This window comes from Danio rerio, chromosome 25 (assembly GCF_049306965.1).
Source record: "Danio rerio strain Tuebingen ecotype United States chromosome 25, GRCz12tu, whole genome shotgun sequence".
In the NCBI taxonomy this organism is placed as follows: Eukaryota; Metazoa; Chordata; class Actinopteri; order Cypriniformes; family Danionidae; genus Danio; species Danio rerio.
Window position 1 is genome coordinate 37,731,096 of NC_133200.1, and position 27,638 is coordinate 37,758,733.

Genomic DNA, 27,638 nt, shown 5'->3' on the forward strand with positions numbered 1-27,638 from the left:
TTATTTTACATGCATTGAATGCATATAATTAGAATTACAATAATTGCAACAAAAAGCTTTGCACACATTGCTTGGACTTTGAATTGATTAGATTGGTTTGGATTTTTTTTCTTTATGTCAAGCTCTGATAGTAAACTTGATATTTGGTCTTTCCGTGAGAAAATGCTGTTATGTTAAATAGCTGCTGTGGGCCAAATTTCATATCCCAGTTATCTTACTCTGTGTTTTATTATGTTTGCATTCATAAGTTTTTATTTTGCACATTTATGACTGAATATATATATATATATATATATATATATATATATATATATATATATATATATATATATATATATATATATATATATATATACATACATACAAACATATATATAACCATATATATATTTATATATATATATATATATATATATATATATATATATATATATATATATATATATATATATATATATATATATATATAGGGTTATATATAAGTTTGTGTGTGTGTGTGTGTGTACATTTTTTTATTTAATGTAAATGAAACTAATTGCTCGTCAGCCGTGCTGCTTTGTGTGTTAATGGATTTTAAGCATCCCTTTGAATTATTCTACATCTCTGGTATATATGAATTGCCTGTAAAATCAATCTATTATTTAACATGGTGTAGAAACCATATTAATTTACATAGAGGTACAACATGATGAATGAAGCTCTTTTGCATAACGGCGGGAAAGTTGGACAATGAAACAGTGCGGGAGATCTCTGGGGGTTGGGCGGAAAATATTCAAAATTACGAGCCTGCGATTGGCGAGAAGGTTATCTAACTGCCCACTAAGTGACCAATGAGCTCTTCATTCATTGAGCGAACGCACCCAATAGAAAGACAATACAGTCTGGCTTGGCACGAGCTTTCTATAAATACCCCGTAGGTTGAAACAACGTTATTCGGTTTCGCACTTTGAACTTTTCATCATGCCTGAACCAGCAAAGACCGCACCCAAGAAGGGCTCCAAGAAAGCCGTCACCAAGACCGCCGGTAAAGGTGGAAAGAAGCGCAAGAGGACCAGGAAGGAGAGCTATGCTATCTACGTCTACAAGGTGTTGAAGCAGGTCCATCCCGACACCGGGATCTCCTCCAAGGCGATGGGCATCATGAACTCGTTCGTCAACGACATCTTCGAGCGCATCGCCGGTGAGGCGTCTCGTCTCGCTCACTACAACAAGCGCTCCACCATCACTTCCAGAGAGATCCAGACCGCTGTGCGTCTGCTGCTGCCCGGAGAGCTGGCCAAACACGCCGTGTCTGAGGGCACAAAGGCCGTCACCAAGTACACCAGCTCCAAGTAAAATTTGAATTAACTTCAACCCCAAAGGCTCTTTTAAGAGCCACTCATATTTTCGAAATAAGAGTTTCAAATTTTCCCAAATTTTTTATTTTTTTTTTCCCCCTCCATTAAGTTTTACTGTATTCGGTTAGACGCTTAAAAGTTAATGATAATTAGACCATATTTTATTAACCACGTTTCTATCTTTTTTGAGGTTCACTTAATTTGAATTTTTCAGTAGAAAATACAAATTTTGGGCATACAGGTCTAGAAAACTTGAAGCACAGACAGTTGCAGGACATTGACTTTGAAATTCATGGGAATACTTTATCAGATTTTTTCCACAAGAGAAACTCCTGAATGAACACTCAAAATTGAATAAACAACACTTTATCTCACCCTCATGTCATCTAAACCGGTTTTCTGCTGTTGATGGATTCTTTGCATGTTTTAAATACCTAAAGCACAGACACTATCTTTGATGCTTTGGCACATGGTTAACATTTTATGTGGTGAGATTTAATTACAGACAAAGTTAATGAGCTTACATTACACAATGTGTAAATACAAAAACATGCATGTATAGTTTTGTTAATTTAATTGACTATGTTGAAGAAAAGAAACTCATATTTGAAATTTCAAGCCGATAGAGATAATGCACGATTAAAAATTAAGAAGTTTGTGAAAATGATTTACAACAGTCAAGTTTCTGTGAGTTTATTTAAAAATAATGTTACAAAACTTAATCTTGTATTCATGACAAATACGAATGTAACGTTTCTTTTATATATGCATCTTATAAAATGTAACAACTCCATTCTCATATTAAAATATTTTTAAAATGCATACCATTTGTGAAACAAAAACATACTTTAGTTTCCACATATACACATTCAAATTCGGGGGTCATTACGTTGTTTCTCAAGCAGCCCCAAACCTTGAAACAATATTAAATTATGTTATATATATTAGCTTACATCCAGTCAAATACTCTAATCTGCAATTTTTCACATCATAAAAAACTCCATATCTTAGTAGATAATAATGTATAAACAATTAAAAACAAATAGTTCTCTGACAAATAATCCAGAGAGAAGAGAAGAGGCTTTTTAAACCGTTGGCTCACATGCTGTTTTGCTTTTTTGATTTATTTCGCTTCGATGGTTTCCTTGAGTTACCGTTCTCATTTAATTTGGAAAAAGTGTCCTGTTGTGTTCTCTGATCTCTACAAAAAAATAGAAAGAAACATGTTTACATTAAATCTAGTTCAATACAACATTTAAAACTTGGCTCAATAATCATTTACACTTCACACTAAAAGCAGAAAACATGTGAACATCATCAGTGCAGTAAACTACAGAAAACAGAAAGATTATTCACAATTGTAATAGACTGTTGGACTACAAACTCAGACGTATTGAAGAGGGTGATATGACTTTGCTAAAAATAATATAGTTTTGTGTAAAGGATAAGTCTTTTAGCCTATCGAGTCTAATACATGATTAAAGGTAAAACAAAAACCCATTATTTTCTAGTGTTGGGCGATGTCGACTAATTTGGCATTGTACGATGTCTAATGTGAAACATCGAGGGCTGTTCAGAAATGCTAGGTAAAACACGGTGTGGATGTGGATGATTTTCGTTTTAAAATTCCAATTTAACACTAAGATGTTTTAGTGTAAACGGGGCCTGAGTGTGTATTTTTCGCGAGCGGGTTTGCTTAGATTTGTGTATGAATGAGGCATTTTGGAAAGCAGCGCATTTTTATTTTAAGACTATCTCTTTGGGTTTGCGACTGTTATCTTTGTGGGTCTTGCACGAACAGCTCACGACACTTTGAAAACAAAGGAAAACATGAAATCGCATCATATGTGATTTTGTCGCTGACCTCAATTCTTGCTTCAGCCTGGTGAGTTTGTCAAAAAGTCTTTCATTTGTCACATCCAGGGGGGAGTTCGGGACAAACCAGCTTGTTACACATTTAAACATCACCACTACATGCTGATTAAAGAGACAGTGTGTGAGTATATTGTTTAGATACCATGTATTGTGAATCTTATTTTAATTTCTGCTACAATTCACCTCAAACAATATGATGAAGACTAGCCGCGATGCCAGAATGACCCAAAACTGATTGGTTAAACTGAAGTCTTCACTACTTCTGTAGTCTCGATACCTGAAAGGAAAACAGGAGACATACATAATACACAGGAATGAGTTATTTTGACCATTTTGTTGACGTAAATAGAGTCTAAAAAATATGAACGCTCTGAATTGGATTACAAAATGAAAAAGGTATACAGCATCATTTTTCCAAGAGATCTTCTAAAGGAGTTACATTGCAGCTCTGAAGGTGTCAGATTGATTAACATTAATATTACCTGCAATGTGTCACACTTTCGCCACTGTCGGTGATCAGCTGATTCGGTTTGAAGTCTTCGCTGACTCTCTGGTCACTTACATTAGCGACGGACAGAGTGTTGTTGATGTATCCCACCATACAACTGAGAAATAAACAAACGTGTTTGACTCTCGTGTGGTTCTGCATGCATATTAACTACGCAGATGTGAATGCATCGAACTCACTCCACACCGGCAGGATTGCCACTGGCACAAGGCCCGTAGTAGTACTGGTAAACCAGACGGGGGATGAAATCAGAGGATATACCAATGACCAGTCCATTAGCAATGACCGCGAGCGCACTGATGGCCTCCAGCACATCCGTCCAAACACCTGAAATGGGGGAAAACAGGTCATTCTATACAGCTTCCCAGACCATTTTCCACCCTCTACTTATAGATACATTTGTGATGCTGCATGACTGACTATATACAGTGGGGGAGATGTTTTTTTTGTCCTGGGAATAATATTTCTAAAGGAGCTGTTGACATTTTAGTAAAAACCCAAACAAAAATTTAATAAAATTAGTAATAAAATGTAAAAATCTTGATAGTTCTGTGGGTCTCGTCTATCAAATCTGAGCTTTATTTTGTATTCTCATTTGGATTCGGATCTGGTGATTGGCTGGGCCATTCTACAGCTTGATTTTCTTCCTCTAAAAGCATCTGAGAGTTTCCTTGGCTGTGTTTTGGATTATTATCTTGCTGAATTGTCCACCCTGCTTTCATCTTCATCCTCCTGCTAATGTAGATGTCGGACTGAAGCAGCTGATATTCAATTACACTGAGGAAGGGCTGAGGGTTGCTGAAGAACCACTGAGAGATTTCAGCTGCTGTCTGGGCTTTCACTGCCTTTCTACACCTCCCTTTCTTCATGTGTTCAATACTATTTCCCTGCGTCATTTCATTTTATTACACATAACTTAATTTGTAAACTAAAGAGTTTTGTTTGGATATATGGATTTTTTTGGTTGTTACCAACATCCGCTAAAAATGTCAACAGCACCTTTAAAAAATATGTTTTCTGAGAAAAAGGCTGACATCTTTAATACTTATATCCCCCACTTAAATTTCTTTAAAAAAATAATATGGACAGAAATATGCCGTTCAAACAAGACTTTAGATTATTTGTTTTTATTCACAGTGAGTTCTTTAAAGGGGTAATCGGATGCTAATTTTCTACACATTCATTCGTTTTTAATCATAATACAAAGTCTAAAATGTGCGCTGGTTACAATTGCACAATGGTAGTATAAAAAAACTGTTTCAATAAAAAATATACCGTTATTAATAACCCTATATTCCCTCACCAATATCGTTGGCCTTTGTTGGCACTAGCCTGCGTTCGAGGCTGACCATCTTAATGGCATCCAGACGGATCTCAATGATGTTGTTCAGAAGAGCCAGCAATGGGGCCAACGGAAATGCGGCTACGAAGATAGTAGTGAAACTGAACTGGATCACTGCGGAGGCAAAAAAAGAACAAAAAGATCAGACATCTGTGTAAAATAATGCTAATTTTTGCCGTTTGTGAGTGTAAAATGATATGTTTTTTCTGCAGAAAGCAGTAAATCTAAACCACCCAAATCGACTTGTCCGTCACTTTATTCTTGCACAAATTTAGTTTTATATAGATCATTTTGTGGGATGTAAACAAAAACAATGGTCCCAACGTCTTTCAGAATCCAAAAAGAGCCACATATAGTGATAAATAATGTTATGATCGCTGTTTTAACATTAAGTTATGATTGAATTGCCTCTTGTTGCAGTTGTCTGGGCCACCTGACCAATCAGAGAAGAGTATACTATCTGGAAGACGAGGTTTAGAGAGACCAAATCCTTAATCCAATGGTTTCTGACACTGTGAGAAAAGTTTATCCCATCCCTCAAGGACCACCAAATATTGCCTTCAGTATTCGTAATCATTCATTCATTTTCCTTTGGCTTAGTCCCTTATTAATCAGAGGTCACCACAGCGGAATGAATCGCCAACTATTCCAGCATATGTTTTACGCAGCGGATGCCCTTCTAGCCACAACCCAGTACAGGGAAGCATCCATACACTCTCGCATTTACACACTCATACACTACAGCCAATTTAGTTCATCAATTCCCCTATAGCGCATGTGTTTGGACTGTGGGGGAAACCGGAGCACCCGGAGGAAACCCACACCAACACCAGGAGAACATGCAAACTCCACACAGAAACGCCAACTAGCCCAGCCAGGACTCGAACCAGTAACCTTTTAGCTGTGAGAGAACAGTGCTAACCTCTAAGCCACCGTGCCGCCTATTTTCAATCATCCAAAACTAACAGTAATTGTAATTTCTTCAACAAACTGTCTATTGCAGCTTCTGGGAATGTTTTCAGGATCCTTACCCATTTCCAAGAACTCATTAAAGAGGCTGAAGCGGTCGGTTTGAATCAGGCTGTAGTTCCTGTGCAGGTCCTCGAGTTTGCAGTTGTCACATAGTTCAGATGCCTCCACGGCATCCATGCACTCTTTCTTATAGCACTTCAAACACCGTCTCAACAGCTTTTGGTTCTTCTTTCTGTTTAACCACCGTCTAAACCAGCTGTAGAGAGGGAGAGGACACAGAGTTAGCTATCTGTTCATGATTCTGGCTACTTAACTGATGTTTGTAGTACATATGATCAGTTGGGCATTATCAAGCATTCATTTTCCTTCAGCTTACTCTCATATTTATCAGGGATCGCCACAGCGGAATGAACCGCCAACTATTCCAGCATATGTTTTACACAGCGGATGCCCTTCCGGCCACAACCCAGTACTGGGAAACACTCATACACACTCATTTACACACACGCACATTCATAAACTACAGCCAATTTGGTTGCCCCATATAGCGCATGTGTTTTGGACTGTGTGGGAAACCGGAGCACCCGGAGGAAACCCACGCCAACACGGGGAGAACATGCAAACTCCACACAGAAACACCAACTGGCCCAGCTGGGACTCAAACCAGGAACCTTCTTACTGTGAGGTGACAATGCTTACCACTGAACCACCGTGCCGTCTTTATTAAACATTATTATTGTTATTAAGAATTGTAATTATCTTTTAGACAAATGGCTGGATGCAGCCTACACTATCCTACTTATTATTAATATTATTCAGTCACAAGATGACACCAACAGTCGAGACCAGTAGAACTGCAGCTAAATTAAACTGTTATGTCAAAAGTTTGAGTATTTCATAAACTATGGATCCATCCCAAATCACAGTATTAATTATTGAAAAGCACCGACCACACAAAGGAATTGAGAAAGTTCTACTTACGGACCAGAATACTCAAAGATATTGTTGAAGGTCTGTTTGAGTACCATGATAATAGACATCTGAATGAACAAGTCTGTCAGACATCCGCTTGGGTGACACTGAAATGAAAAGCATGTGAAATTGAAGAAACATCAGTACAGCTGAAATGGAGGATTTGTTTATAGCACACTGTAGGAAAGATGATAATGCTCTCACTTCTTCTAGTCTCCATATGCCCGATATCTTCACATATCCTCCAGGGTGACCATTAATCCTAAAATATAATATAACATAATATAATATAATATAATATAATATAATATAATATAATATAATATAATATAATATAATATAATATAATATAATATAATATAATATAATAAAATATAATATAATATAATATAATATAACACAACATAATGTAGTATGATATAATATAATAGAATGTAAAATAATATAATATAATAAAATTCAGGGCAAATTAAATTAAAAATAAATTAAATTAAATTAAATTAAATTAAATTAAATTAAATTAAATTAAATTAAATTAAATTAAATTAAATTAAATTAAATTAAATTAAATTAAATTAAATTAAATTAAATTAAATTGGCTACCTTCCCAAAAAGAACGCTGTGTATATGAGAGAGGAGAACATGGTAAAGAATTGAAATATGAACATTTTCACTGTGAAGCTCCTTTCGATGGCAGCATGTGAGTGCTTGTTCTCTGCAAACAAAAAACAATACAGTCTTAAGCAGTGTTGTTTATCATAAATGTGTATGTTTTCCATAAAAAATGTCTGATAATAAAAGCCACTGACCTATTTCACTCAGCTTCATGGCTACCATACAATTCACCTGCGTGAAATAATTACAAGGTTATATATCTACTCTAATAATTTGACGAGAGAGGCAGTTGTATGCATTGCAGCAAACCGTAAGCTGTGTTTTTGGTTGTGCTTATGTCTTTTATTTTGTAGTTTAATCTTGCCATCCTGTTCCATGTTTTTGTTTTGCCATGGAACGTTCTTGTATTTTTGGATAAGGTCGCTCATTCATTCATTCCTTCATTTTCTTTCGGCTTGATCTCTGATTTAGCAGAGGTCGCCACGGCGGAATGAACCGCCAACACCAACTAAAGGCTTAACTAGGGTAATTAGGGTAACTAGGCAGGTTAGAGTAATTAGGCAAGTGATTGTATAACGATGGTTTGTTCTGTAGACTATTAAAAAAAATAGCTTAAAGGGGCGAATAATTTTGACCCTAAAATGTTTTATCATAAACTAAAAATAGCTTTTATTCTAGCTGAAATAAAACAAATAAGACTTTCTCCAAAAGAGAAAATATTATCAGACATACTGTAATAAATTTCTTGCTCTGTTAAACATAATTTGGGAAATATTTAAAACAGAAAAAAAATTCAAAGAGGGCGAATAATTCTGACTTCATCTGTATATTAATTACCATCAGTCCAAGGCACTCGAGAAGTGGGTGAAAAGGTTAAAAAGCCTTTATTAGCATGACTTTTTTTAATGAAATAGGACTCACAAAGACACGTGATTCTGGATTTCATTTTTTTTTTAAATGTTCTCCTCCGGAAAACGTCATTAAAAATATCGCCGACATTGTTATTTTACAGTACAGTTTATTACAGATATATTACAGTACAGTATGATACAGTTTACAGTTTTTGTCCAACAAAATGCTTTCTACAATGTGAAGAGTGTGTTTGCTGCACAACTATTTACTACTAACTAAATCAAACCTCAGATCTACCTGAGCTCAAACTCCCCTCTCGCCTTGCAAATGGGAGGGAGCCCCGGGCTCGAAGATCTTATGAGCTCAGGGCTCTCCCCGGGGACAGCATGCCAAGCTTTATAATCAATCATCAGCTGTGAACTCTTAAAACATAATAGTTTTAATGACTTATTTCTAATGGCTCATTTCTTTTGTCTTCATCCTGATGATTGTATATAATATTTCACTGGTAATTTTGCAAGATAAGTGCAATTTCGATTAACTAAGTTATTTAGGCAAGTCATGAATAACACTGTCCTTAGCTGCTCTGTTAAACATAAATTGGAAAATAAGTGTTATGTTCTTGGAGCTTTTACCCGAGTCATGACTGTGATGGTGATGTAGTGTAGCACAGCCCCGAGCATCAGAGCCACTGTCTGGGAATTGTCACCAATGAGCTGCCATTGGCTTTTTTCAGCCAGCAGGACAGTAGCGATGACTCGAAACACAACCAGGGCGTGCGTCAAACCGATGATGATCAGCAACTGAAACACACACACACACACACACACCAACAAAGCCATTTAGCTATGCATACATTAAAATACATTAAATTTAAACTATTTTCCAAGATAAAGGTTTTTTTAACAGTAGTTTTAATAACTAATTTCTAATAATAATTCATTTATTTTTTCCTTTCCATGCTGACAGCACATCATATTTTACTAGTTATTTAGCAAAAAACTAGCATTCATCTAAACATGCAATTTTAAGGCTTAACTAGGTTAATAGGTTTAGTAATAATGTTAAGTAAGGTTAATTAAGCAAGTCATTGAAGAACAAAGGTATGTTCTGTAGACAATTGAGGAGAAGATTATCTTAATCTTAAGGAGATAATAATAGCTATATAACAGTATGTCTGGTTCTCGAATCCGATTGGCTGATAGCTGTGAGATATTAAAGCAATATCAGCATTCGTACAGCCTCTTCACCCTTGTCTATTACTCCACCCACACCCATTGCAGCTGTTGGACAACATCATGTACTTTTGAGGTTATTTTAGTGGAGAATGTACCGTAGTTATTTAGATTTCAACCATGCAGTTTATTTATAAGGATAGTGTCTATTTTAAATATTCATAACTTCCGAGATTCAGTGGTTGGCGGTCATTAGTCTGTCATACTGAGCAGAGCAAAGACTGTTGACGTTCTGCCACAAGATGGCACCAGAGACCACATAACAAGTGCTTAGAGGAAAAAAACTCAACGTAAGTTTCAAACTACAGCTGAACAAATCATTATAAATCTGTTAAGTCACATTCTAAGTCGATCTCTCTCATTTATGTGTGGTAGAGCTGTATTTACACCACAGTAATCTGCTAGTGTTTGCTTTGCTTTGGCTATTTTGGGGTTAATTATTGTGATCTACCAATTGCAACAGAGAAACACTGGGAAATCTCTGTGGACTGATGGCATTTCATGCTGTTCAACCTTATAATCTTGAAATCAGAAAATCAGCTGTCTTGTCATCACTTTAGACATTACGCTAGAGAATCATTCAAACACTAGCTCTGAAGTGGCGGTTTCTGCTGATCTGACATTAGCTGCAGATTTGAATGAACTGCATAAGGAAGTAGTTCTTCTAGTTCTTCTTCTTCTTAAGTTTCTTTTTTTATATACATGATTATATGCACTCATAGCAGTGTAATATGACTGTATATCATCACTAAACACTAAAGCACTGTCTTGTGACAATGCACGCCTCCCACCAGTGCTAATATACAGTCTTTGCACTGGTACTCTTGTAATATTGCTCATTTATCATAGCAAATTTTGCATTTTTATTATATATGATGGTTTGTTCTGTAGACTATTTAAAAAAAACTTTTGCTTAAAGAGGTTAATAATTTTGACCTTAAAATGGCTTTAAAAAATAAAAATGTGCTCTTATTCTAGCCGAATAAAACAAATAAGACTTTCTCCAGAAGAAAAAATATTATCAGACATACTGTGAAAATTTCCTGAATCTGTTCAACATCATTTGGGAAATATTTTAAAGGGAAAAAATTAATTCAGACTTCAACTGTATATCATTTTTAAAAATATTGATTTATTTTGTCCAGCCAAAGCAAACGGGACTTTTCCCAGAAAAATAAAACACTGTGGAAAGAATTGCTTGTTAAGTTAACTACCACTTACTAAATAATTAAAATTACACAGGGGGCTAAGGATTTTATAGGCTATATAAAGTAGATACTCGTTGGTAAAGTCCCTATTGGTTTCTTACCATAAGTGTTACTAAGGCCAGAACTATAGTGGAGCGCAGATAGGAGTGTCTGTGCATCTTGGGTTCACAAGCTGCATTGTTTACAATCTCCATGATCAACTCCTCCTGCACAACACAAACACAACTGCACGTTATAATTCATTCTCTTCATTAACCAGGTTTAAAGCTGCAGAGTGACCCGCCCAAGAAAGCTTCTGCAAATAATACAATATATAAAACTGACATTACACTTCAGAACACATGATTGGAAAGTTTAGGTTGAAAGTTTAAAAAAAGTTATAATCTAGAACTGGCTTATTTTTATGCTCACAGCTCATCTCAGACATGAAAACAATGCGAATGCGCTACAATCAAGCAATCAGTGAGCTATATTCATACAATCTACAAACTTTGCAATAGAGAGGACAAACTGGCACTTTAGAAAAAAAGTGCATGCTTATTTATTTATCATCTTGTGTAAGTTTGATGCTACGCTTCAGATTACAATGGGTTTATAGGAATGTTAATATCAATGATTCTCATTCTCACATTTGGTTTTGGTATGCAGAGAATTCACAGATGCAATTAACGCCGTCATTAGAGGAGGTATTATAGCTTATTGTGGTGAACTAAGATCTGTGTGAATCAGTCACACTTGTTCATTCATTCATTCATCTTCCTTCGGCATAGTCACTTGTTCATCAGGGGTCACGACAGTGGAATGAACCACCAACTATTCCAGCATATGTTTTACACAGTTCTTACTTTATTTAGTTTATATTAAGCAAAATAAATAAAATAAAATAAAATAAAATAAAATAAAATTAAATTAAATTAAATTAAATTAAATTAAATTAAATTAAATTAAATTAAATTAAATTAAATTAAATTAAATTAAATAAAGTTCTGATTAAATAAATTTTTTTCATAATATTGTTCGATAGAAATCAAGATGAATTAAATATATCTAGTCATACCTCTTCCTCGCACCAGTCATACACCTTCCACGCACAAACGAAAGACGATCTGTGGCGTTTCCAGAACTCCAGAAACACCGTGGCTGAAGATGAAGACAGTGATATTCATCATAACATTAACTCAATCCAAACTAAAGCAAGTTATAGATGCTGAACTTACCCCACACAGCCATGAACATAGCGAATGCCACTGTTCCTGCATTGTCAAACAGAAGGCTCACCTGTGACCCAAAGCAGCACAAAATAATGTCATTACTATCCTTTTTAAAAGCCCAGCAAACAGCAAATGTTCTGGCAAGGCTCCCTAAAGGTTATAAACAAATAATATGCGGCTAAAATCAATATGACACTTGCTCAGAGGGATCTGCGCAGAACATTATTGATACAAAATATTTTGCTCTTTTACACTTTAGTTGGACATTCAGCATTTCTGAAATGTCACCACTTGTTACAGAATGTTCAAAATGACGTAAGACAAACATTCTTGCGTGTTTTTGTTTACAGGTTAGTTTGTGTTGAAGCCTTGATGTCAGTAAAGAGCCTCCTGTGACATGTGGAATGAAAACGGTTTGGCTGAAATGTAAAAGTGCGTTACCTTTGCGTACATGCAGGTGTCAGAAAGATTCCAGACTTTGCATTTATTATTGCACAATGGGCACATGGTAATGTTAGAATTGCACACCTCCTGTCTGCATACACACACACATACAACACAACACAACACATCAGCTGATTTTATTTCAGCATTTTTATATATCTAACATACACAGAACAAAAATAGTAGCCTTATTAACTGTCTTTTGTGAGTGTACAGTGTATATTGTGAAATCTGCAGTGTTTTTAATGAGGCAACAAACACATAAACTGTGATCGATGCACGATTATGCATTGTTCATTTGTATAGGCTGTTGATAATATGGCAATATGCATTAACATTAATTCCTCAACTCTAAATACATCTCCGTCAGTCTATTTTGTTGGATAGAATTATAATTTAGCCTATATTTCAACACATATGCGACTTTCTTTGACACTTTCGATTGTAGCTTGTCAAGGCATCTACTCAGTTTGTTAAATACAGTTGAAGAATTATTCGCCCTCCTTTGTATTTTATTTTCGTTTCCCAAATGATGTTTAACAGAGCAAAGAAATTTTCACAGTATGTCTGATAATATTTTTTCTTCTGGATAAAATTTTATTTGTTTTATTTCGGGTAGAATAAAAGCAGCTTTGAATTTTTTAAACATCGTTTTAAGGACAATAATATTAGCTTCTTTAAGCTATTTTTTTTTCGATAGTCTACAGCAGGGGTTCCCAAACTTTTTAGCCCGCGACCCCCAAAACAACAATGCCAGTGACTTGCGACCCCCAATATCTTCTGAAGTGGTTATAAATACAGAAACCTTGCATGCAATGGCGCACACACACCAATAAACCCAAGTCCATTCTTCGTTGAATTTTTTTAAATATATGTCAGTGTTGTAAATGTGCCAGAAAGTTCAATCTAGTATTTTAAAATCAATCTGCTGCATCTGATGCTATTGCTTTGTCTTATATATAATGCAATTACCCCAGTGATCACAATCCAATAGAACTAGTAGTTATAAGCTACCATAGTAACTATATACGGCAGTAATTATCACGACTATTTTTTTCTTTTCAGTAGGTTATGGATGAAATATGCTCATTCTTATGGTTTAATAAAAATAAATAGATTTTTGGAGATCCCCAGGCGACCCCCCTTCATTGTACCGTGACCCCACTTTGAGAACCACTGGTCGACAGAACAAACCATCATTATACAATAACTTGCCTAAATACCCTAACCTGCCTAGTTAACCTAATTAACCTAGTTAAGCCTTTAAATGTCACTTTAAGCTGTATAGAAGTGTCTTAAAGAATATCAAGTCAAATATTATTTACTGTCATCATGGCACAGATAAAATGAATCAGTTATTAGAGATGAGTTATTAAAACTATTAATAATAATCAAAACAGAAAACAAAAAAAACTAGGGGGCTAATAATTCTGACTTCAACTGTATATATTTTCACAACTGAGGTATGATTGTTTTATGTTTACAATTCAGAGTACAACATGCCGTGTGAACGTCAGTGACTGACATGAGCTTCTGGAGCTCGTTAATATTCATGACCCTTCCAAATAAGGTAAAAACAGTCCATTTCAACCACTTCCTCAGGGTTGTAAATGCACACGTGAAGCAGTTTCATAAGAAATGTTAGACTTAACTAAGTCACATACATCCTATTTAGGGATCAGAAAACAGTTAAAAAATATTGTATCCGTGCAATCTATGGCACCTTTATTTCTATTGTTTCACTTGATATGACTTTAACCAGATTATGTTAATTAAAAATCTATTTGCGTGGTCAAATCTTACTCCCAGATGGTTTAAAACTGAATATTGTTGTCTATGTAAACGTGCTGATTATCATTTATGAATATGAGGCGACTCACATGAGAGGACTGGTGCTGTAGAAGGCCAGGCCATACAGGAACACGATGATCCCGATTACAGAAGCAGGAATCAGGAGAAATGTGTACCAACCCAACCACAGAAAATAAAGAGCCACCTTCTCACCAAGGTAGTTTCTGATAACAAAGACAACAAATCAATCGCCAGGAAACCTTTCATTCATTCCGTATTTTGTGTTTTCGGTTTATTTATGGTGGTGAACTGCATTATGGGATGTTGATCTCTGCTCTGTCGACTTTTGATGTTGATAATTCAACTCAAGAGTTTAACAGAGTAATTTTTATTGACATTTTAGTAGTTTGAGATAATATAATGTACAAGCAATGGAGAAATAAATCTGTAAAATAACAGAAAATGTGCTGGCAGCTTATTACAATGTATTTGTAGCATAATATGCAACACTAACACAGACAAGATAGAGCTGCAGACTATTAAAACTTTCAATAAAAGTGACTTTTTCCAACTTTTGAAGGGTATAAGTTGGCAGAAGAAAGATAAAGCTCTCATAATACGATTCAAGGTCATAAATAAATCACAAAATGAGTCACAAAACACGGAAAACTGCTAATTTATAGATATTTTTACAGTGTATAATGACAAAACAGACAAGTTTCACCAGAAAACAATGAGAAAGAGAACCTGACGTTAGTTATGGGTTGCCCCCGAAAAGTTGCAGACCATCGAGCCCAGCTCTTCTTCAGTTCTTTCTGCTCCCTTTTCTAGGAATTAAAAGAGACGAAAGCCTTACTAAAGGTGAACTGAATACTAAATCCCTGATCTCGTTTCATTTAAATTAATGGTCATCACTGCATTTTAATCATGATCAAAATAAACATGCAGCATGAGCAGTGTTAATCTAAATGAAACTGCATCATTTCAGAGGAAAACAAATACAGACGGTGTGAATTTAGTTTAGTGAAACTATTAGCCTTCTCCATACAACCTGTAAAGAAAAACAACAGACAAACTGAATGAGATGCAGATTCGCTCTCTACTGTAGGCAAATGAATCAGAAGTCCCAAAACAATCACAGGAAAAGAGCTTACTTCTGCATTAAATATGTATATGCTTTTGTTTTGGTAAGCTTGTTTTAAATGATTTATTGAACAGAATACAGATATTTTGAAAAATAGGAAATATTTCACCTTTTTTACCTTATTTAAAGCTTCAGACAATGTTGATAGAATAATCATAAATAAAATATATTAGTCACATGACAATAAAAAAGACAATAAAAAAAAAATATATATATATATATATATATATATATATATATATATATATATATATATATATATATATATATCAATAGTCTATGCATGAACACAATCAACCCTGTCTAAAATAAAATAAAATAAAATAATATAAAATAAAATAAAATAAAATAAAATAAAATAAAATAAAATAAATCCTGACATTCATGTCCATGTATCTCGAAGATGTATATATATATATATATATTAATAGAAATTTCTCATTTAATTTCTCATGAAGCTGCTTGTAAAAATGTGACCCTCTGTGGAGTAGCGGAATGTGCAATAAAAATAAAATAAAAATAAAATAAAATAAAATAAAATAAAATAAAATAAAAATAAAACAGTTATAATGCTAATAAAAGTTTAATTTTTAAGGGTTTTGAAAATAGTTTTTAACTTTAATATATAATAATATAATATATTATAAATATAGTTTATGGCTTTAAAAAATACACATTCACTTTTATTTTTATTGTAATGTGTGAGAAGTAAATCAAAGTCACTTATTGCCATAAAAGCACACCCAAAATTCACACATAACATGAAGACAATCAAAATATTACATAAAAATCCCCTTTGCTACATATAATGCTATTCATTTGCTATTGTAAAATTTTACACTTTAAAAACAATCCTTCAAACCAGGTTTTTATTTATCAGCAAGGAGTTCTTTAAAAATCTGAAATTTAACACCATTTAGTTTGATAGTTCACTCAATAGTTAGCTTATTCTTTGATTGTTTCAGACTATTATAAAAATTTTTATCAATTTATTATAATTCATTCATTCATTCATTCATTCATTTTCTTTTCGGCTTAGTCCTTTAATTAATCTAGGGTCAGAATAAGCATAATTAATAATTGATAAATGTAATATCTTATACAAACTAAGCACCAAATCAGCACTAATATGATTTCTGAAGGAACACACATGAGGACTGATGGGATGTAAAAATTGATACTTGTTTTATTGTTATATATAGCCAATTATTTTAGTTCATGTGGAATTCATATTGGTTTATACTGAATTTTCAAGCAGGATAAATGTGATAAATCTCGATATGCACAGAATTGTCCCACTGGGATATACTTCCTTATCAATAAATTAGCATTAAGTGAACCTGCCATGTGAACTCCGCATGACAGGTGAGGAAAATGCTGTGAGGATGAGAAATATGATAAAATCTTACCTCGTGTAAGCAGAAGTACGTCTCAAAAACATCTTTTTTCATCAGATCGGGCAGATATTCTGGAACACCTGAGAGAGAGGTAAAGCGAGAAGACGTAATATGCAGTGTTGGGTGCAACTAGTTACTATAATTAAATTATTCATCTGCTGACAAAGAAAAGCAAGTGATTACTGTATATTTTAAGGTCATTTAAATACAGTTATGCAATCTACTTGCATTAAATATTGTAAATAAATTCAGAGAAGCAGAGTAATGCTTTTTCTTAAACAAATATTGATTCATTTATTAATTTTCTTTTGGCCTAGTCCCTTATTTATTAGGGGTCGCTACAGAGGACTGAACCGCCAACTATTCTAGCATATGTTTTATGGGTTTCCAGCTGCAACCCAGTACTGGGAAACACCCATATACACTCACATTCACACACAATAATACACTGCGGCCAATTTAGTTCATCAGTTCCCCTATAGCACATGTGTTTGGACTGTGTGGGAAACCGGAGCACCCGGAGGAAACCAACGCCAACACAGGGAGAACATGCAAACTCCACACAGAAATGCCACTGACCCATCCGGGACTTGAACCAGCATCCTTCTTGCCACCGTGCAGCCTTTATACATTCTTTATACATACAGACTCAAATCTTAATAACTAAAAGAGTTTAATTTCTATTGTCTATGCATGCAGATGTATAGAAATTTTGAAATGTGTGGAGTCCAGCAAATACATTACATTTCCGACAATGTAGTTATATAAATAATTCAAATATAGTTTTAATGATGTAGTTAATAATTAATTATTTTTTTTTCAAATGAACTCACCCAACACTTGTGTTTTGGATTCTACATATTTAAATCAATCATACAAATACACTGATGTAATACAATGTAGTTTACCAATTAATGTCACTCACCTTGTGTGTCAATGCTTGTGTGATGCACAATGAAATCAACCACACGAATCCTAAAACAGAGTCACAATGTGCATCATCACAGACTGTTTTTTAGATGTGCCCACTTTTCTTATAAGGCAATAATAATGTTTTATTGTGTAGTATATGTGCTTTATTGCCTATCAAAATTATGGCATGTTTTAAAAACCATCCAGGCTTACAGTCTGTCAAAGTACGCCTGTCAAATAGTAATTTTTAAAAATGTAATCTATAATAATCTCTAACATAAAAACTGGAACTGGAAAATCAAATACAAATTATATCCTTCAATGTACATACGTAAACATAAGTAATAATATACACAATTTTGCATATTAACAGGAGAAAAGCATATGCAAAGATTAAAGGCAAAATAATGACAGGATTATTAAAATAAATAAATTATATATATATATATATATATATATATATATATATATATATATATATATATATATATATATATATATATATATATATATATATATATATATATATTTATATTAAGTTTGAACTATCACACAGACTCAAGTAATAGCTTGGGGAAATTCAGATATGCATTATCAAACTAAATTATTAACAATAATCAAAGAACAGAAACAAAGTAATAACTAATTTAAATAAATTCTGTTAAATAGTTGTATTTCTACTATATGTTTTACTTTAGAAAATGTGACTTGTATTACTCTTTTTGCTGTCTGCTCTATCGAAAAGACAGTTTAATGTTATTATAATGGTACTGTAATGAATCGGGGTACAACGGAGTTGCGGATCCATGTGCAATTTATCACAAAGAATAGTCAGACAGGCAACGGTCAAAACAGGGGTAAACAGGAGCATAAAGGAAATCCAGAAGCAGGCAAATGGTCTGGTCATGACTCATGAGGCAAAACAACGTAAACAGTTAAAAAAAGCAAAGGTAAGGATAACACTTACATGATGCTCTAAACAAAAACAAGACTCAGCAAAGAGTGTGTAAATGTTAGATCGCTGGTGATCCTGGCAGGTATTTTGTATCAGGAGAATATTCTGTTTTAACATTTTAGACATTAAGAAAGTTATTAATTGGAATTAATTTAGAATTCTCCTCCTTTTTTTTGGAGTTTTGTGATCCATTTAAATAAGAATGCATTTTCTGTATTGAATGTAATGATTATTTATTTTTTGTTAGTGTGTATTGCTGTGAACGTGTTACCTGGTTGACTGTGGCACGGTTCCCTTCTGTTCACAGCTCCAGTTACAGGCGTCGGACACTTTTAAGAGATACCGGTACGTCTCAAAAATTGAGTCTGCTGCTCTGATGCAATAAAACATCTTTTCATCATAATTTGTATATTTCTGCAAAAAAAGAAACATAACTCACCAACTATGAACAATAAAGCACATATTATTCTGGAGCTTCAGCTAGTAACATTCTTTAAACAATACAGTACAGGCATTATACATTTTTAAACGATGAAATATCATTGACTATCATCTGACTATCACAACTTAATTTTATGGGAAGCAGCCGTTAGTTATGCTTACATATTATAAAAAGGGGAATGTTCCCTTAAAGGGGAATCCAAACTTCCCCTTTTGTACTCTTCTCTGAGGTTAATTTATAGTGTTATCAAGATTTCAACATCATAATTTAGAAGTGAGTGGCTATTTTCTATTTGACCTCTATCAGAACACTGTTTGAATGGGCGTGGCCAAGTGTAGACTCAGAAGTTAACCCCCACTGCTTTGATTGGCCGACAGGTTTGCATATTAACAGGGCTAAATGAGCGGTGAAGTACAGGTGGGTGTTGATTTTGTGTGTGGGCGGGGCTTATCCACAGCATTACATCATACAGTGGGGAAAATAAGTCATGTTTTTACTTGGGAATAATATTTCTAAAGGAGTTGCTGACATTGAATTAAAGCAGATGTTGGTACAACTCAAACCATACAAACATCAAACTAAAACAAAACAAATCAGACTTCAACAGAGAGTCAAAATCTTGATGGTTCTGTGGGTCTCGTCTATCAAAGCTGAGCTTTATTTTGTATTTTCTGTTGGATTCGAGTCAGGTGATTGGTTAGGCCATTCTACTGCTTGATTTTCTGTCTCTGAAAACATTTGCTAATGTAGATGTTGCACTAAAGCAGTTAGGGGTGTTAATTTACAATGACAAAGGGCAGAGGTTTGCTAAACTACTAAGAGATTTCAGCTGCAGTCTGGGCTTTCACTGTCTACACCTCTCTTTCTTCATGGGTTCAATACTTTTTCCCTGTGTCATTTAATTTTATTAAGCCTAACTTAATTTGTACACTAATTAGATTTGTTTCGTTTGCATATACAGATTTCTTTGGTTTTTACCAACATCCAGGGAAAAATTACAGGGGCACCTTTAGAAATATGTTTTCTAAGAAAAATGGTGACATGTTAAATACGTATTTTCCCCGCTGCACTGCAAAAATGTATTTTCTTACTTTTTTTTTACTTGTTTTTTACTTGTTTCTAGTCCAAATATATAAAAATTCTTAAATCAAGAACAATTTTCTAGACAAGCAAAACATATTGATTTGTTTTCAGAAATAATATGCCAAAATTAAGCGAGTTTTTCCTTAAAACAAGCAAAATAATCAGCCAATAGGGTGAGCAAAATAATCTTATGTCAAAAGGAAAAACTAAATTATTTTGCTCAACCAATTGGCAGATTATTTTGCTTGTTTTAAGGAAAAACTCACTTAATATTATTTCTGAAAACAAGACAATATGTTTTGCTTGCCTAGAAAATGCATCTTGATATAAGAATTTTTAGAAAGACAGAAAATCTAAGTAGAAAAAGCATTTTGTGCGGTGTGTATATTAGAACATTCCAGAACTTGTGGTTTTGTCAGGCTGCCTTCGATATAAGCAGATTTTAGCAGAACCACACAGTATTGAGCTCAAAAACTTACAGAAAGTTGTATTGTACCCTGATCTGTTAAATAACAAGGGAACTTTGAATTCTTAGTTCACAACCTCTTTAACCCAATTTTATATGATTAACCTTAAAGCTACTCAGAACATAACTATGGAAAAACGTTGACTTACCTTTACAGATAATTGCTTCTGTTTCAAAGCTTGAATGAAAGCATTACGTTTTCTCGCGCTGTGACTGTTCTCGTCATCTGAGGTTTTTGCCACAAGAACATAATCGTAGGTCAAAGAACGTTGCTGACATCCAAAAGAAAGAATAAAACTATGAATTAGTATTATTATTACTCACAATAAAACTTTCCACATGTATATACAAGGAATTCATACATGCACCAATTTCATTTTGTAAACAATTCAAAGGTGCATTAGCTGACGCATAAAGACCACTCAAAAATCTTTTATAAAGATTTATTTACTTAAGTTTGAATTAATATATACATCAAAAGCTGTTTATATTAATTTAGGTTGAATTAAGGATATATATATATATATTCAAAACAGATATATTTCCACCCAAGCCTCGCTTTGAAATATAAATTTAATGTAAAATCGATCCATTTGTTGAACTAATACACCTTTATTGTCATTGTTAGATGTGAAAGGTCTTACCACTGGAACCACTGACAGGTTTTCATTGCCATTCTCATTCACAATTCCAATGGTTTCTAAAAGGTCAATGCTCCCCTAAAACAACACAACAAAAACAATTCAGTTTGTACAAAACAGTTAATACCGACAATTGCAAACACAAATACAAACAATCATGCTGAACAATATGAAAAAGAATAAGATAGTATGACACTTTTCTACAAACACATGCTACAAAGACCACAGCCGATAGATATGGGCCAGCAGGGACCTTCCATCCACATGGTTAACCAGCTATAGATCAAATACAGCTGCAGCCGGAAGTTAATGAGAATTATTTATATTCTTTATTACATTTCCCAGTTATTGTATTTTATTAATGTCTAAATTTACCCCAAGCCTAAACCCAACCATCACAGTAATGTAAAACAGATCTGGATCTGGAGTCTTCTCTATTAGAATAGCTGATTAACCATGTGGGTGGATGATAACAGCCTTCTGAGGCTACCAGTCGGCGCAGAAGGCCCCTACTGGCCCATATCTATCAGCTGATAACCACTAATAACGACACATTCATGTATAGTACTTATAAAAAGTTTTTGCACAGTCGCATTTTATGTGTAGTCCACTCTTTATAGTTCTAGTATTTTGGTTAGCCGGCCCCTCCTGGGAAGGTTCTCCACTGTTCAATGTTTTTGCCCTAATTTACAGATAATAAACGCTTTAGAAAGGGCTTTATAACCTTTTCCAGGCTGGTGGATCTCAATTATTTTCTTTCTCATTTGTTTCTGAATGTCTTCGGATTCAAGAATGATGTTTTTGAGGATCTTTTGGTCTACTTCACTTTGTCTGGCAGGTCCTATACAAGTAATTTCTTGATTGCGAACAGATGTGGCAGTAATCTGGCCTGGGTGTGGCTAGAAAAATGTAACTTAAGCTGCGGTCACACTTCACTTTTCGCCCCATGGACTTCCATCCAAGCGCAAGCAAATGCGACAGACTGGAAACGCAAGCTCAAGTTTCGCAGTTCACTGTGTTGCAAAGTTCAAGCTTGGTGAACTCTAAACGCATCACGTGACTGCGTGAGACCAATCGACGATCAAAACATGACCTCAGTGTACAGAAATTTAAATTATGGACCAATCGCTTGCTTTTTTAAATGTTCAATCATCTTGTTTAATCCCTTCTCTTTTAATCCTGCCTCTTTTAAAACAGAAATTTGCATGCTTAATGTCTATTGTGACCGAAGCATTAGGTTTGATAAACCAGACTTAAGTTATGTTTCAGCAGGCGAACGCTTTATCCACACAGGACTATGTAGTTTTGTATTTTGTTTTCCCCTAATTATGCAAACCTTCATTCATGAACTGCATGATCTGTTTATGTGTGTTATACTGGGCTAATATTTACATTTGTTTTATGATCTGAATGATTAAAGTGTGACAAACATGCACAAAAATAAGAAATAAGGGGGCACACACTTATTCACACTACTATATTGTCAGACATTTTTTTATGTTCATATTTAAGCTTAATCGGTATAGCATGGTGGTCCTGCGAGACATTCCACTATATGTCCACACAATGTGCCCAAATGACAATAAAGCCCATCCTAAATTTGGTGTTACAGGCTTTCTGCGGTGTTCAACCAAAGAAAGAAGCTCAAAAATGTTTGAAACCACTTGAGGGGGAAAAAATAGCAAATACAATTTTAGATTTTGGGTCAAGTTCACATTAGTTCAAGCTAGTTTTTTTTTTTTTTGTTAGTTTTTTTTTTTGTCAAACCACATACTTCAGAGCCACTTCTGTAGAGTTAGAAAGCTCTGGCTTTGTGTTTGTGCCATATAAACCAGCATAATGGCATGCTTAGATATGCACGAAAAAAATAATGAAACATTTTGGAAAGTTTTAGAAGTGTTGATCCACCACGAGTTCTACTTTCACACTACTGACCGATTTGTGGTTCATTGTGCAACAGGCAATCCTTCATTTAACTCTGAGAGTGCATATGGCAATACCAGAAATACCACTGTGCTGACTCAAGAGTTATCAAGTCATGAGGGTTACGTTGTTTCTGCATTTTAATACCCATGTTTAGAAGCCATTTCACATACTTTGATGCAATCTGATTCTAGATAATTAGTTTTTTTTTTCTTTAAAGCGACCTTTAAATAGTCTGAATAGAGCTCACAACTGCGTAAACGTTCCACCCCAGCAGAAGCAGAAGTATTTCAACAATAGCACATGTTTTGATAGGTAAGGGAAGGACAATAGAAGGGTTTGTGTTTCTTGCCATGACTCAAACGCAGGTTGTTTCGCAGATACCGTGTTTACAGATACCTCTTCTCCACAGCTTAACGTGAATCTAGTGACAGTTTCTCACAGACAAATGAGCCATGACACTGTAGACAGTTTCATATTTCAGTTACTTCCCTCACAGCTTTTATCAAATATATAACTCAGTGTTGCACATTGTTTTCCTTATGCCAGGGGATGTACTCCAAACATTCTGTCAAGGTTGTCTTCAGTCACACTGTGATTCAAATTTCTTTGATAAGCCTAAAACATTATTTATATCCTTCCTGAAATGTATTAGCTAGACCTCGGTCTGTCGATTTCTCGCACATTGTTCAGTACAACAGTTGTGTTTTAGAACTAAAAGCTCATTTGTTTTGTCAAGTTGCGTATTATACATTGACGATGGGGGGTAATGTTAGTTTGTGTAGAACATTGTTCAGTTAATTAAATATATATATACAGATGAAGGCAGAATTATTAGCTCCCCTGTTTATTTTGTCCCCACTTTGTGTTTAACAGAGAGAAGATTGTTTCAATACATTTCAAATCATAATAATTTTAATAACTCATTTCTGATAGCTGATTTATTTTCTCTTTGTCATGATGACAGTAAATAATATTAGACTAGATATTCCTCAAGACACTTCTATACAGCTTAAAGTGACATTTAAAGGCTTTCCATGGTAATTAGGTTAACTAGGCAGGTAAGGGTAATTAGGCAAGTGATTGTATGGTTTGTTCTATAGACTATCGTAAAAAAAATAGCTTAAAGGGGCTAATAATATTGACCGTAAAATAGCTCTTAAAAAATTAAAAACTGCTTTTATTCTAGCCAAAATAAAACAAATAAGACTTTCTCCAAAAGAAAAAATATTATTAGACATACTGTAAACATTTCCTGAATCTGTTCAACATCAATTGGGAAATATATAAAAAAGAAAAAAAATTATATATATATATATTTGTGTGTTTTTGAGGTATATTTACTGTATTCTGAGCTACAGTAACCTCTTGTTAGCTGTTTCCGATGTTTTTTTAGGTTGAACTATAAAAACCATGCATCCAATTTGACTTTACTTTTAGGCTAAATGTAGAAACAAACAAATATTTTTCAAGAAAAGTGTCCTTTAAATACTTAAAATGTCTATCGATGCTCTGATCAGCCGGTTACAGACTGTTGAATGGTGTTTTTCTTGCATAGACTGATTGGCGCCATTTTGCGCTCAATATAGTATCAACTGTTTTAGTGGTGGTCAAATTTATTTTATTATCTTTTATTTTAATTATTAAAAGTCTTATTTAAAATACAGATCAGAGAAAACTTCTCGCTATTAAATGGCTGACGGCTCCATACTACGGTTGGGTCGATAGACGATCCTATCATCCATCGGCGATGGTCGATAGACATCACAATGCTAAGCACGCATTGTGATCCTCTGTCGCAAACCCGCTCACAAAAAACACACACTCAGGTCCTCTTTACACTAATTTGTCTTAGTTTTAAAATGCCATTTTAGAATGAAAGCGATTCACATCCACACTGCCGTTTCACCTAGCATTTCTGAAAAGCCCTCCATCCACACTATACTGCTGAAACACACAAGGACACACACAATGTCATGCGCTCGTCTGAGCTCCAGCAGTCAGCGGGAGCTTTAAGCACAAAACCCCAGAGAGCAGTGCACGTCAGACAGTTTATCAAGGATGTACCGCTGGATGGCGTCTCACTATAGTTGTTAAACGTGACATTTAATTAATCTTGTCTCTATCTAACGACTCTTCGGTCTTTTGAATCTATCAGGTAACTTGTCGCAGCGTCAGTACTAGGCATGGGAAGATGATCAGATTTAAGGTTTACCATGGAATAGTCAAAGTTTGAAAAAGTCAAAGTTTTAAAACTGTTCCTAAGGACGATATAACAGTAAGTTTATTGTTTTTTATTTTTACATGTTTTTCACAACTATGTTATTTCATTTTTTACGTCAACTTTCTCCTCAGCAAAAAAGGAACCTCTACATCAAAAGCTACTGTTTTAATTTTTTAAAAACATTTCATAAAATAAAATATATTGTGTTAAATGGGGGGTGGGGGGTTACCCAGATATTTAAAAAGAACGTATTTTGGAGCAGTAATCACAGTGATACTGTGAAACTGTGATATTTCTATCCCAGGTTATCAAACTGTCAGAAACCTAAATCGGCCCATACCTAGTCAGTAAACTGCTTCAATCTTTCATACGATGCCAAATTGGTCTACATCGCCCGACCCTACTCCATACATCTTGTTTTGACGTCCTTCAGGGTTGATATATAGTTAATTAGGGGTGTCAATCTCCCCCAAACCCCCACTGTATTTCACACACTAATTATCAGCAATAAAAATACCAGATAAACCTATTAAGCAGTGTTTTTGTGAGCACAGAGCTTGTTGGTTGAGCACATCTTTAACAAAACAGGTTTGTTTCATAGTGGCATTTGTGCAGAAAAAAAATTACATTTCCAACTAAATACAATCTAATCTAACAAGTAAATATTTTACATATTGTCAGAAAAGAGGCTTATTCTTACAAAAAAAGAGGCGTGTGCCCAAACCCCACCCCTAACACCACCACTTATTGGGGGTTGAGCAAATCATACTAATGTGTAGGAATGAGATTACACACAAAATAATAAAAATTTGCCACCAAATCAAAAATGTTATGTTCGTTATGAATTTCTGTGAGGAAAAAACTCGTCTCATGAATCATTGAGCGTGCAATCTAAAAATGCTGAAATATTTGTGTATGCACATCATGATTTTGCCAAGTAAGATGCGATCCTGGATTAACATATATGTTGATCCTGGAACATCATTTGTAAACATCGAAAATGTCATCCATGCCCATTCCCTACCCCTAAACCCAACCAAAACTGTCAAATATTTCCCAAATCAAAGGGAAATCATAGTTGATAAAAATCATGTAGAAGTGACTAAGCCTAACCGTAGGCCTAAACATAACATAAACAGTAAGCATATCTCTTAATTCTGATTGGCTGATTGGATTGTTGTTCCAGGATCAACATAGTTGAGGAGTTGGTGAAATCAGGTTGGCGATTTGATATATACTGATTAATACTGATGAAAAAAAATAGTAGTTCTGTTATAAATTATAATGTTTTGCTTTTATAACATGTAAATAAATAATGTATTAGTTAAAATAAAGCAATGATTTCTGGTCATTTTTAAATAGTATTAAATAAATTAGGAAATTATCCGTGGCAACTATATTTACCTTCATCCCACTAGCCTCAATCAAGTTTTTAGCCCTTCATAAAAATAGTTTGGGCATTGCTTAGAAGAAAACTTAAAAATGGAGGAAAATTAAAAGAGACATATTACAGATAATCGCTTGATAAATATAACAATACATATTATAAAAAGCATTATAGATAACACATATAGCATTATCGAGAACGATTCAGAAGTAACGTTTTTAGAACGTAATGGAAACATTAGCAAAACCATCACATGCTTTTGAAAAAAATCAAATCAACATCTTCTGAATGAATGTTATCAAGATTGACGGAACAATTCCATGTAACAAATACATTAGCGCGTCATGAGGCAGATACAGAGTATAGTAATATTGCTGGTTATTCTGCATGCTTACTGTACGTATTTGTTAAAAGTGTCTGTTTTGCTCTTAGTTGTCAGTATTCCCCGGCTATTAGAGAAATAGCTGCCGCTTAGCATCACAACACAGCCAACAAGTGACCGGTGGAGCGGTTAAAGTTCACCTCACCTGCCTCCGGTGACCCATTTTGCGGTTCATCATGAGTGGCTTCAGTCCAGATGTGACAGTCACAGCGGTGCTGTTTTGACACGAGTCGGCTGCGAGTAAGCTTTAATCACTGGGCATTACGAAGCAATGAGTAAACCGAAAACAGTCCGAAAGTCCCGCAAACTTCCGCGCTTCT

At 34.5% G+C, this 27,638-nt stretch overlaps 2 protein-coding genes across 2 annotated transcripts; one reads left to right on the forward strand and one right to left on the reverse strand.

The window, feature by feature from the left end:
- Positions 1–931: 931 nt before the first annotated feature.
- Positions 932–2,162, forward strand: ano9a (anoctamin 9a). Its single transcript, NM_001109835.1, is given in 1 exon segment — positions 932–2,162. A coding segment is annotated over 1 exon segment (375 nt). The 5' UTR covers positions 932–960; the 3' UTR covers positions 1,336–2,162.
- LOC562630 (anoctamin-9) lies at positions 2,015–27,638 on the reverse strand. The gene is made up of 24 exons (XM_001921933.8): positions 27,464–27,638; positions 21,406–21,480; positions 20,911–21,033; positions 19,042–19,184; positions 17,829–17,878; positions 16,916–16,983; positions 15,110–15,189; positions 14,452–14,586; positions 12,569–12,662; positions 12,134–12,194; positions 11,974–12,056; positions 11,018–11,122; positions 9,109–9,276; positions 7,816–7,852; positions 7,610–7,721; positions 7,211–7,268; positions 7,016–7,113; positions 6,094–6,290; positions 5,024–5,176; positions 3,900–4,047; positions 3,695–3,817; positions 3,396–3,489; positions 3,202–3,314; positions 2,015–2,538 (listed from the first exon to the last, which is right to left on the reverse strand). The coding sequence occupies exons 1-24, from the start codon at positions 27,494–27,496 to the stop codon at positions 2,436–2,438; spliced, it is 2,454 nt and encodes an 817-aa protein (XP_001921968.4). The 5' UTR covers positions 27,497–27,638; the 3' UTR covers positions 2,015–2,435.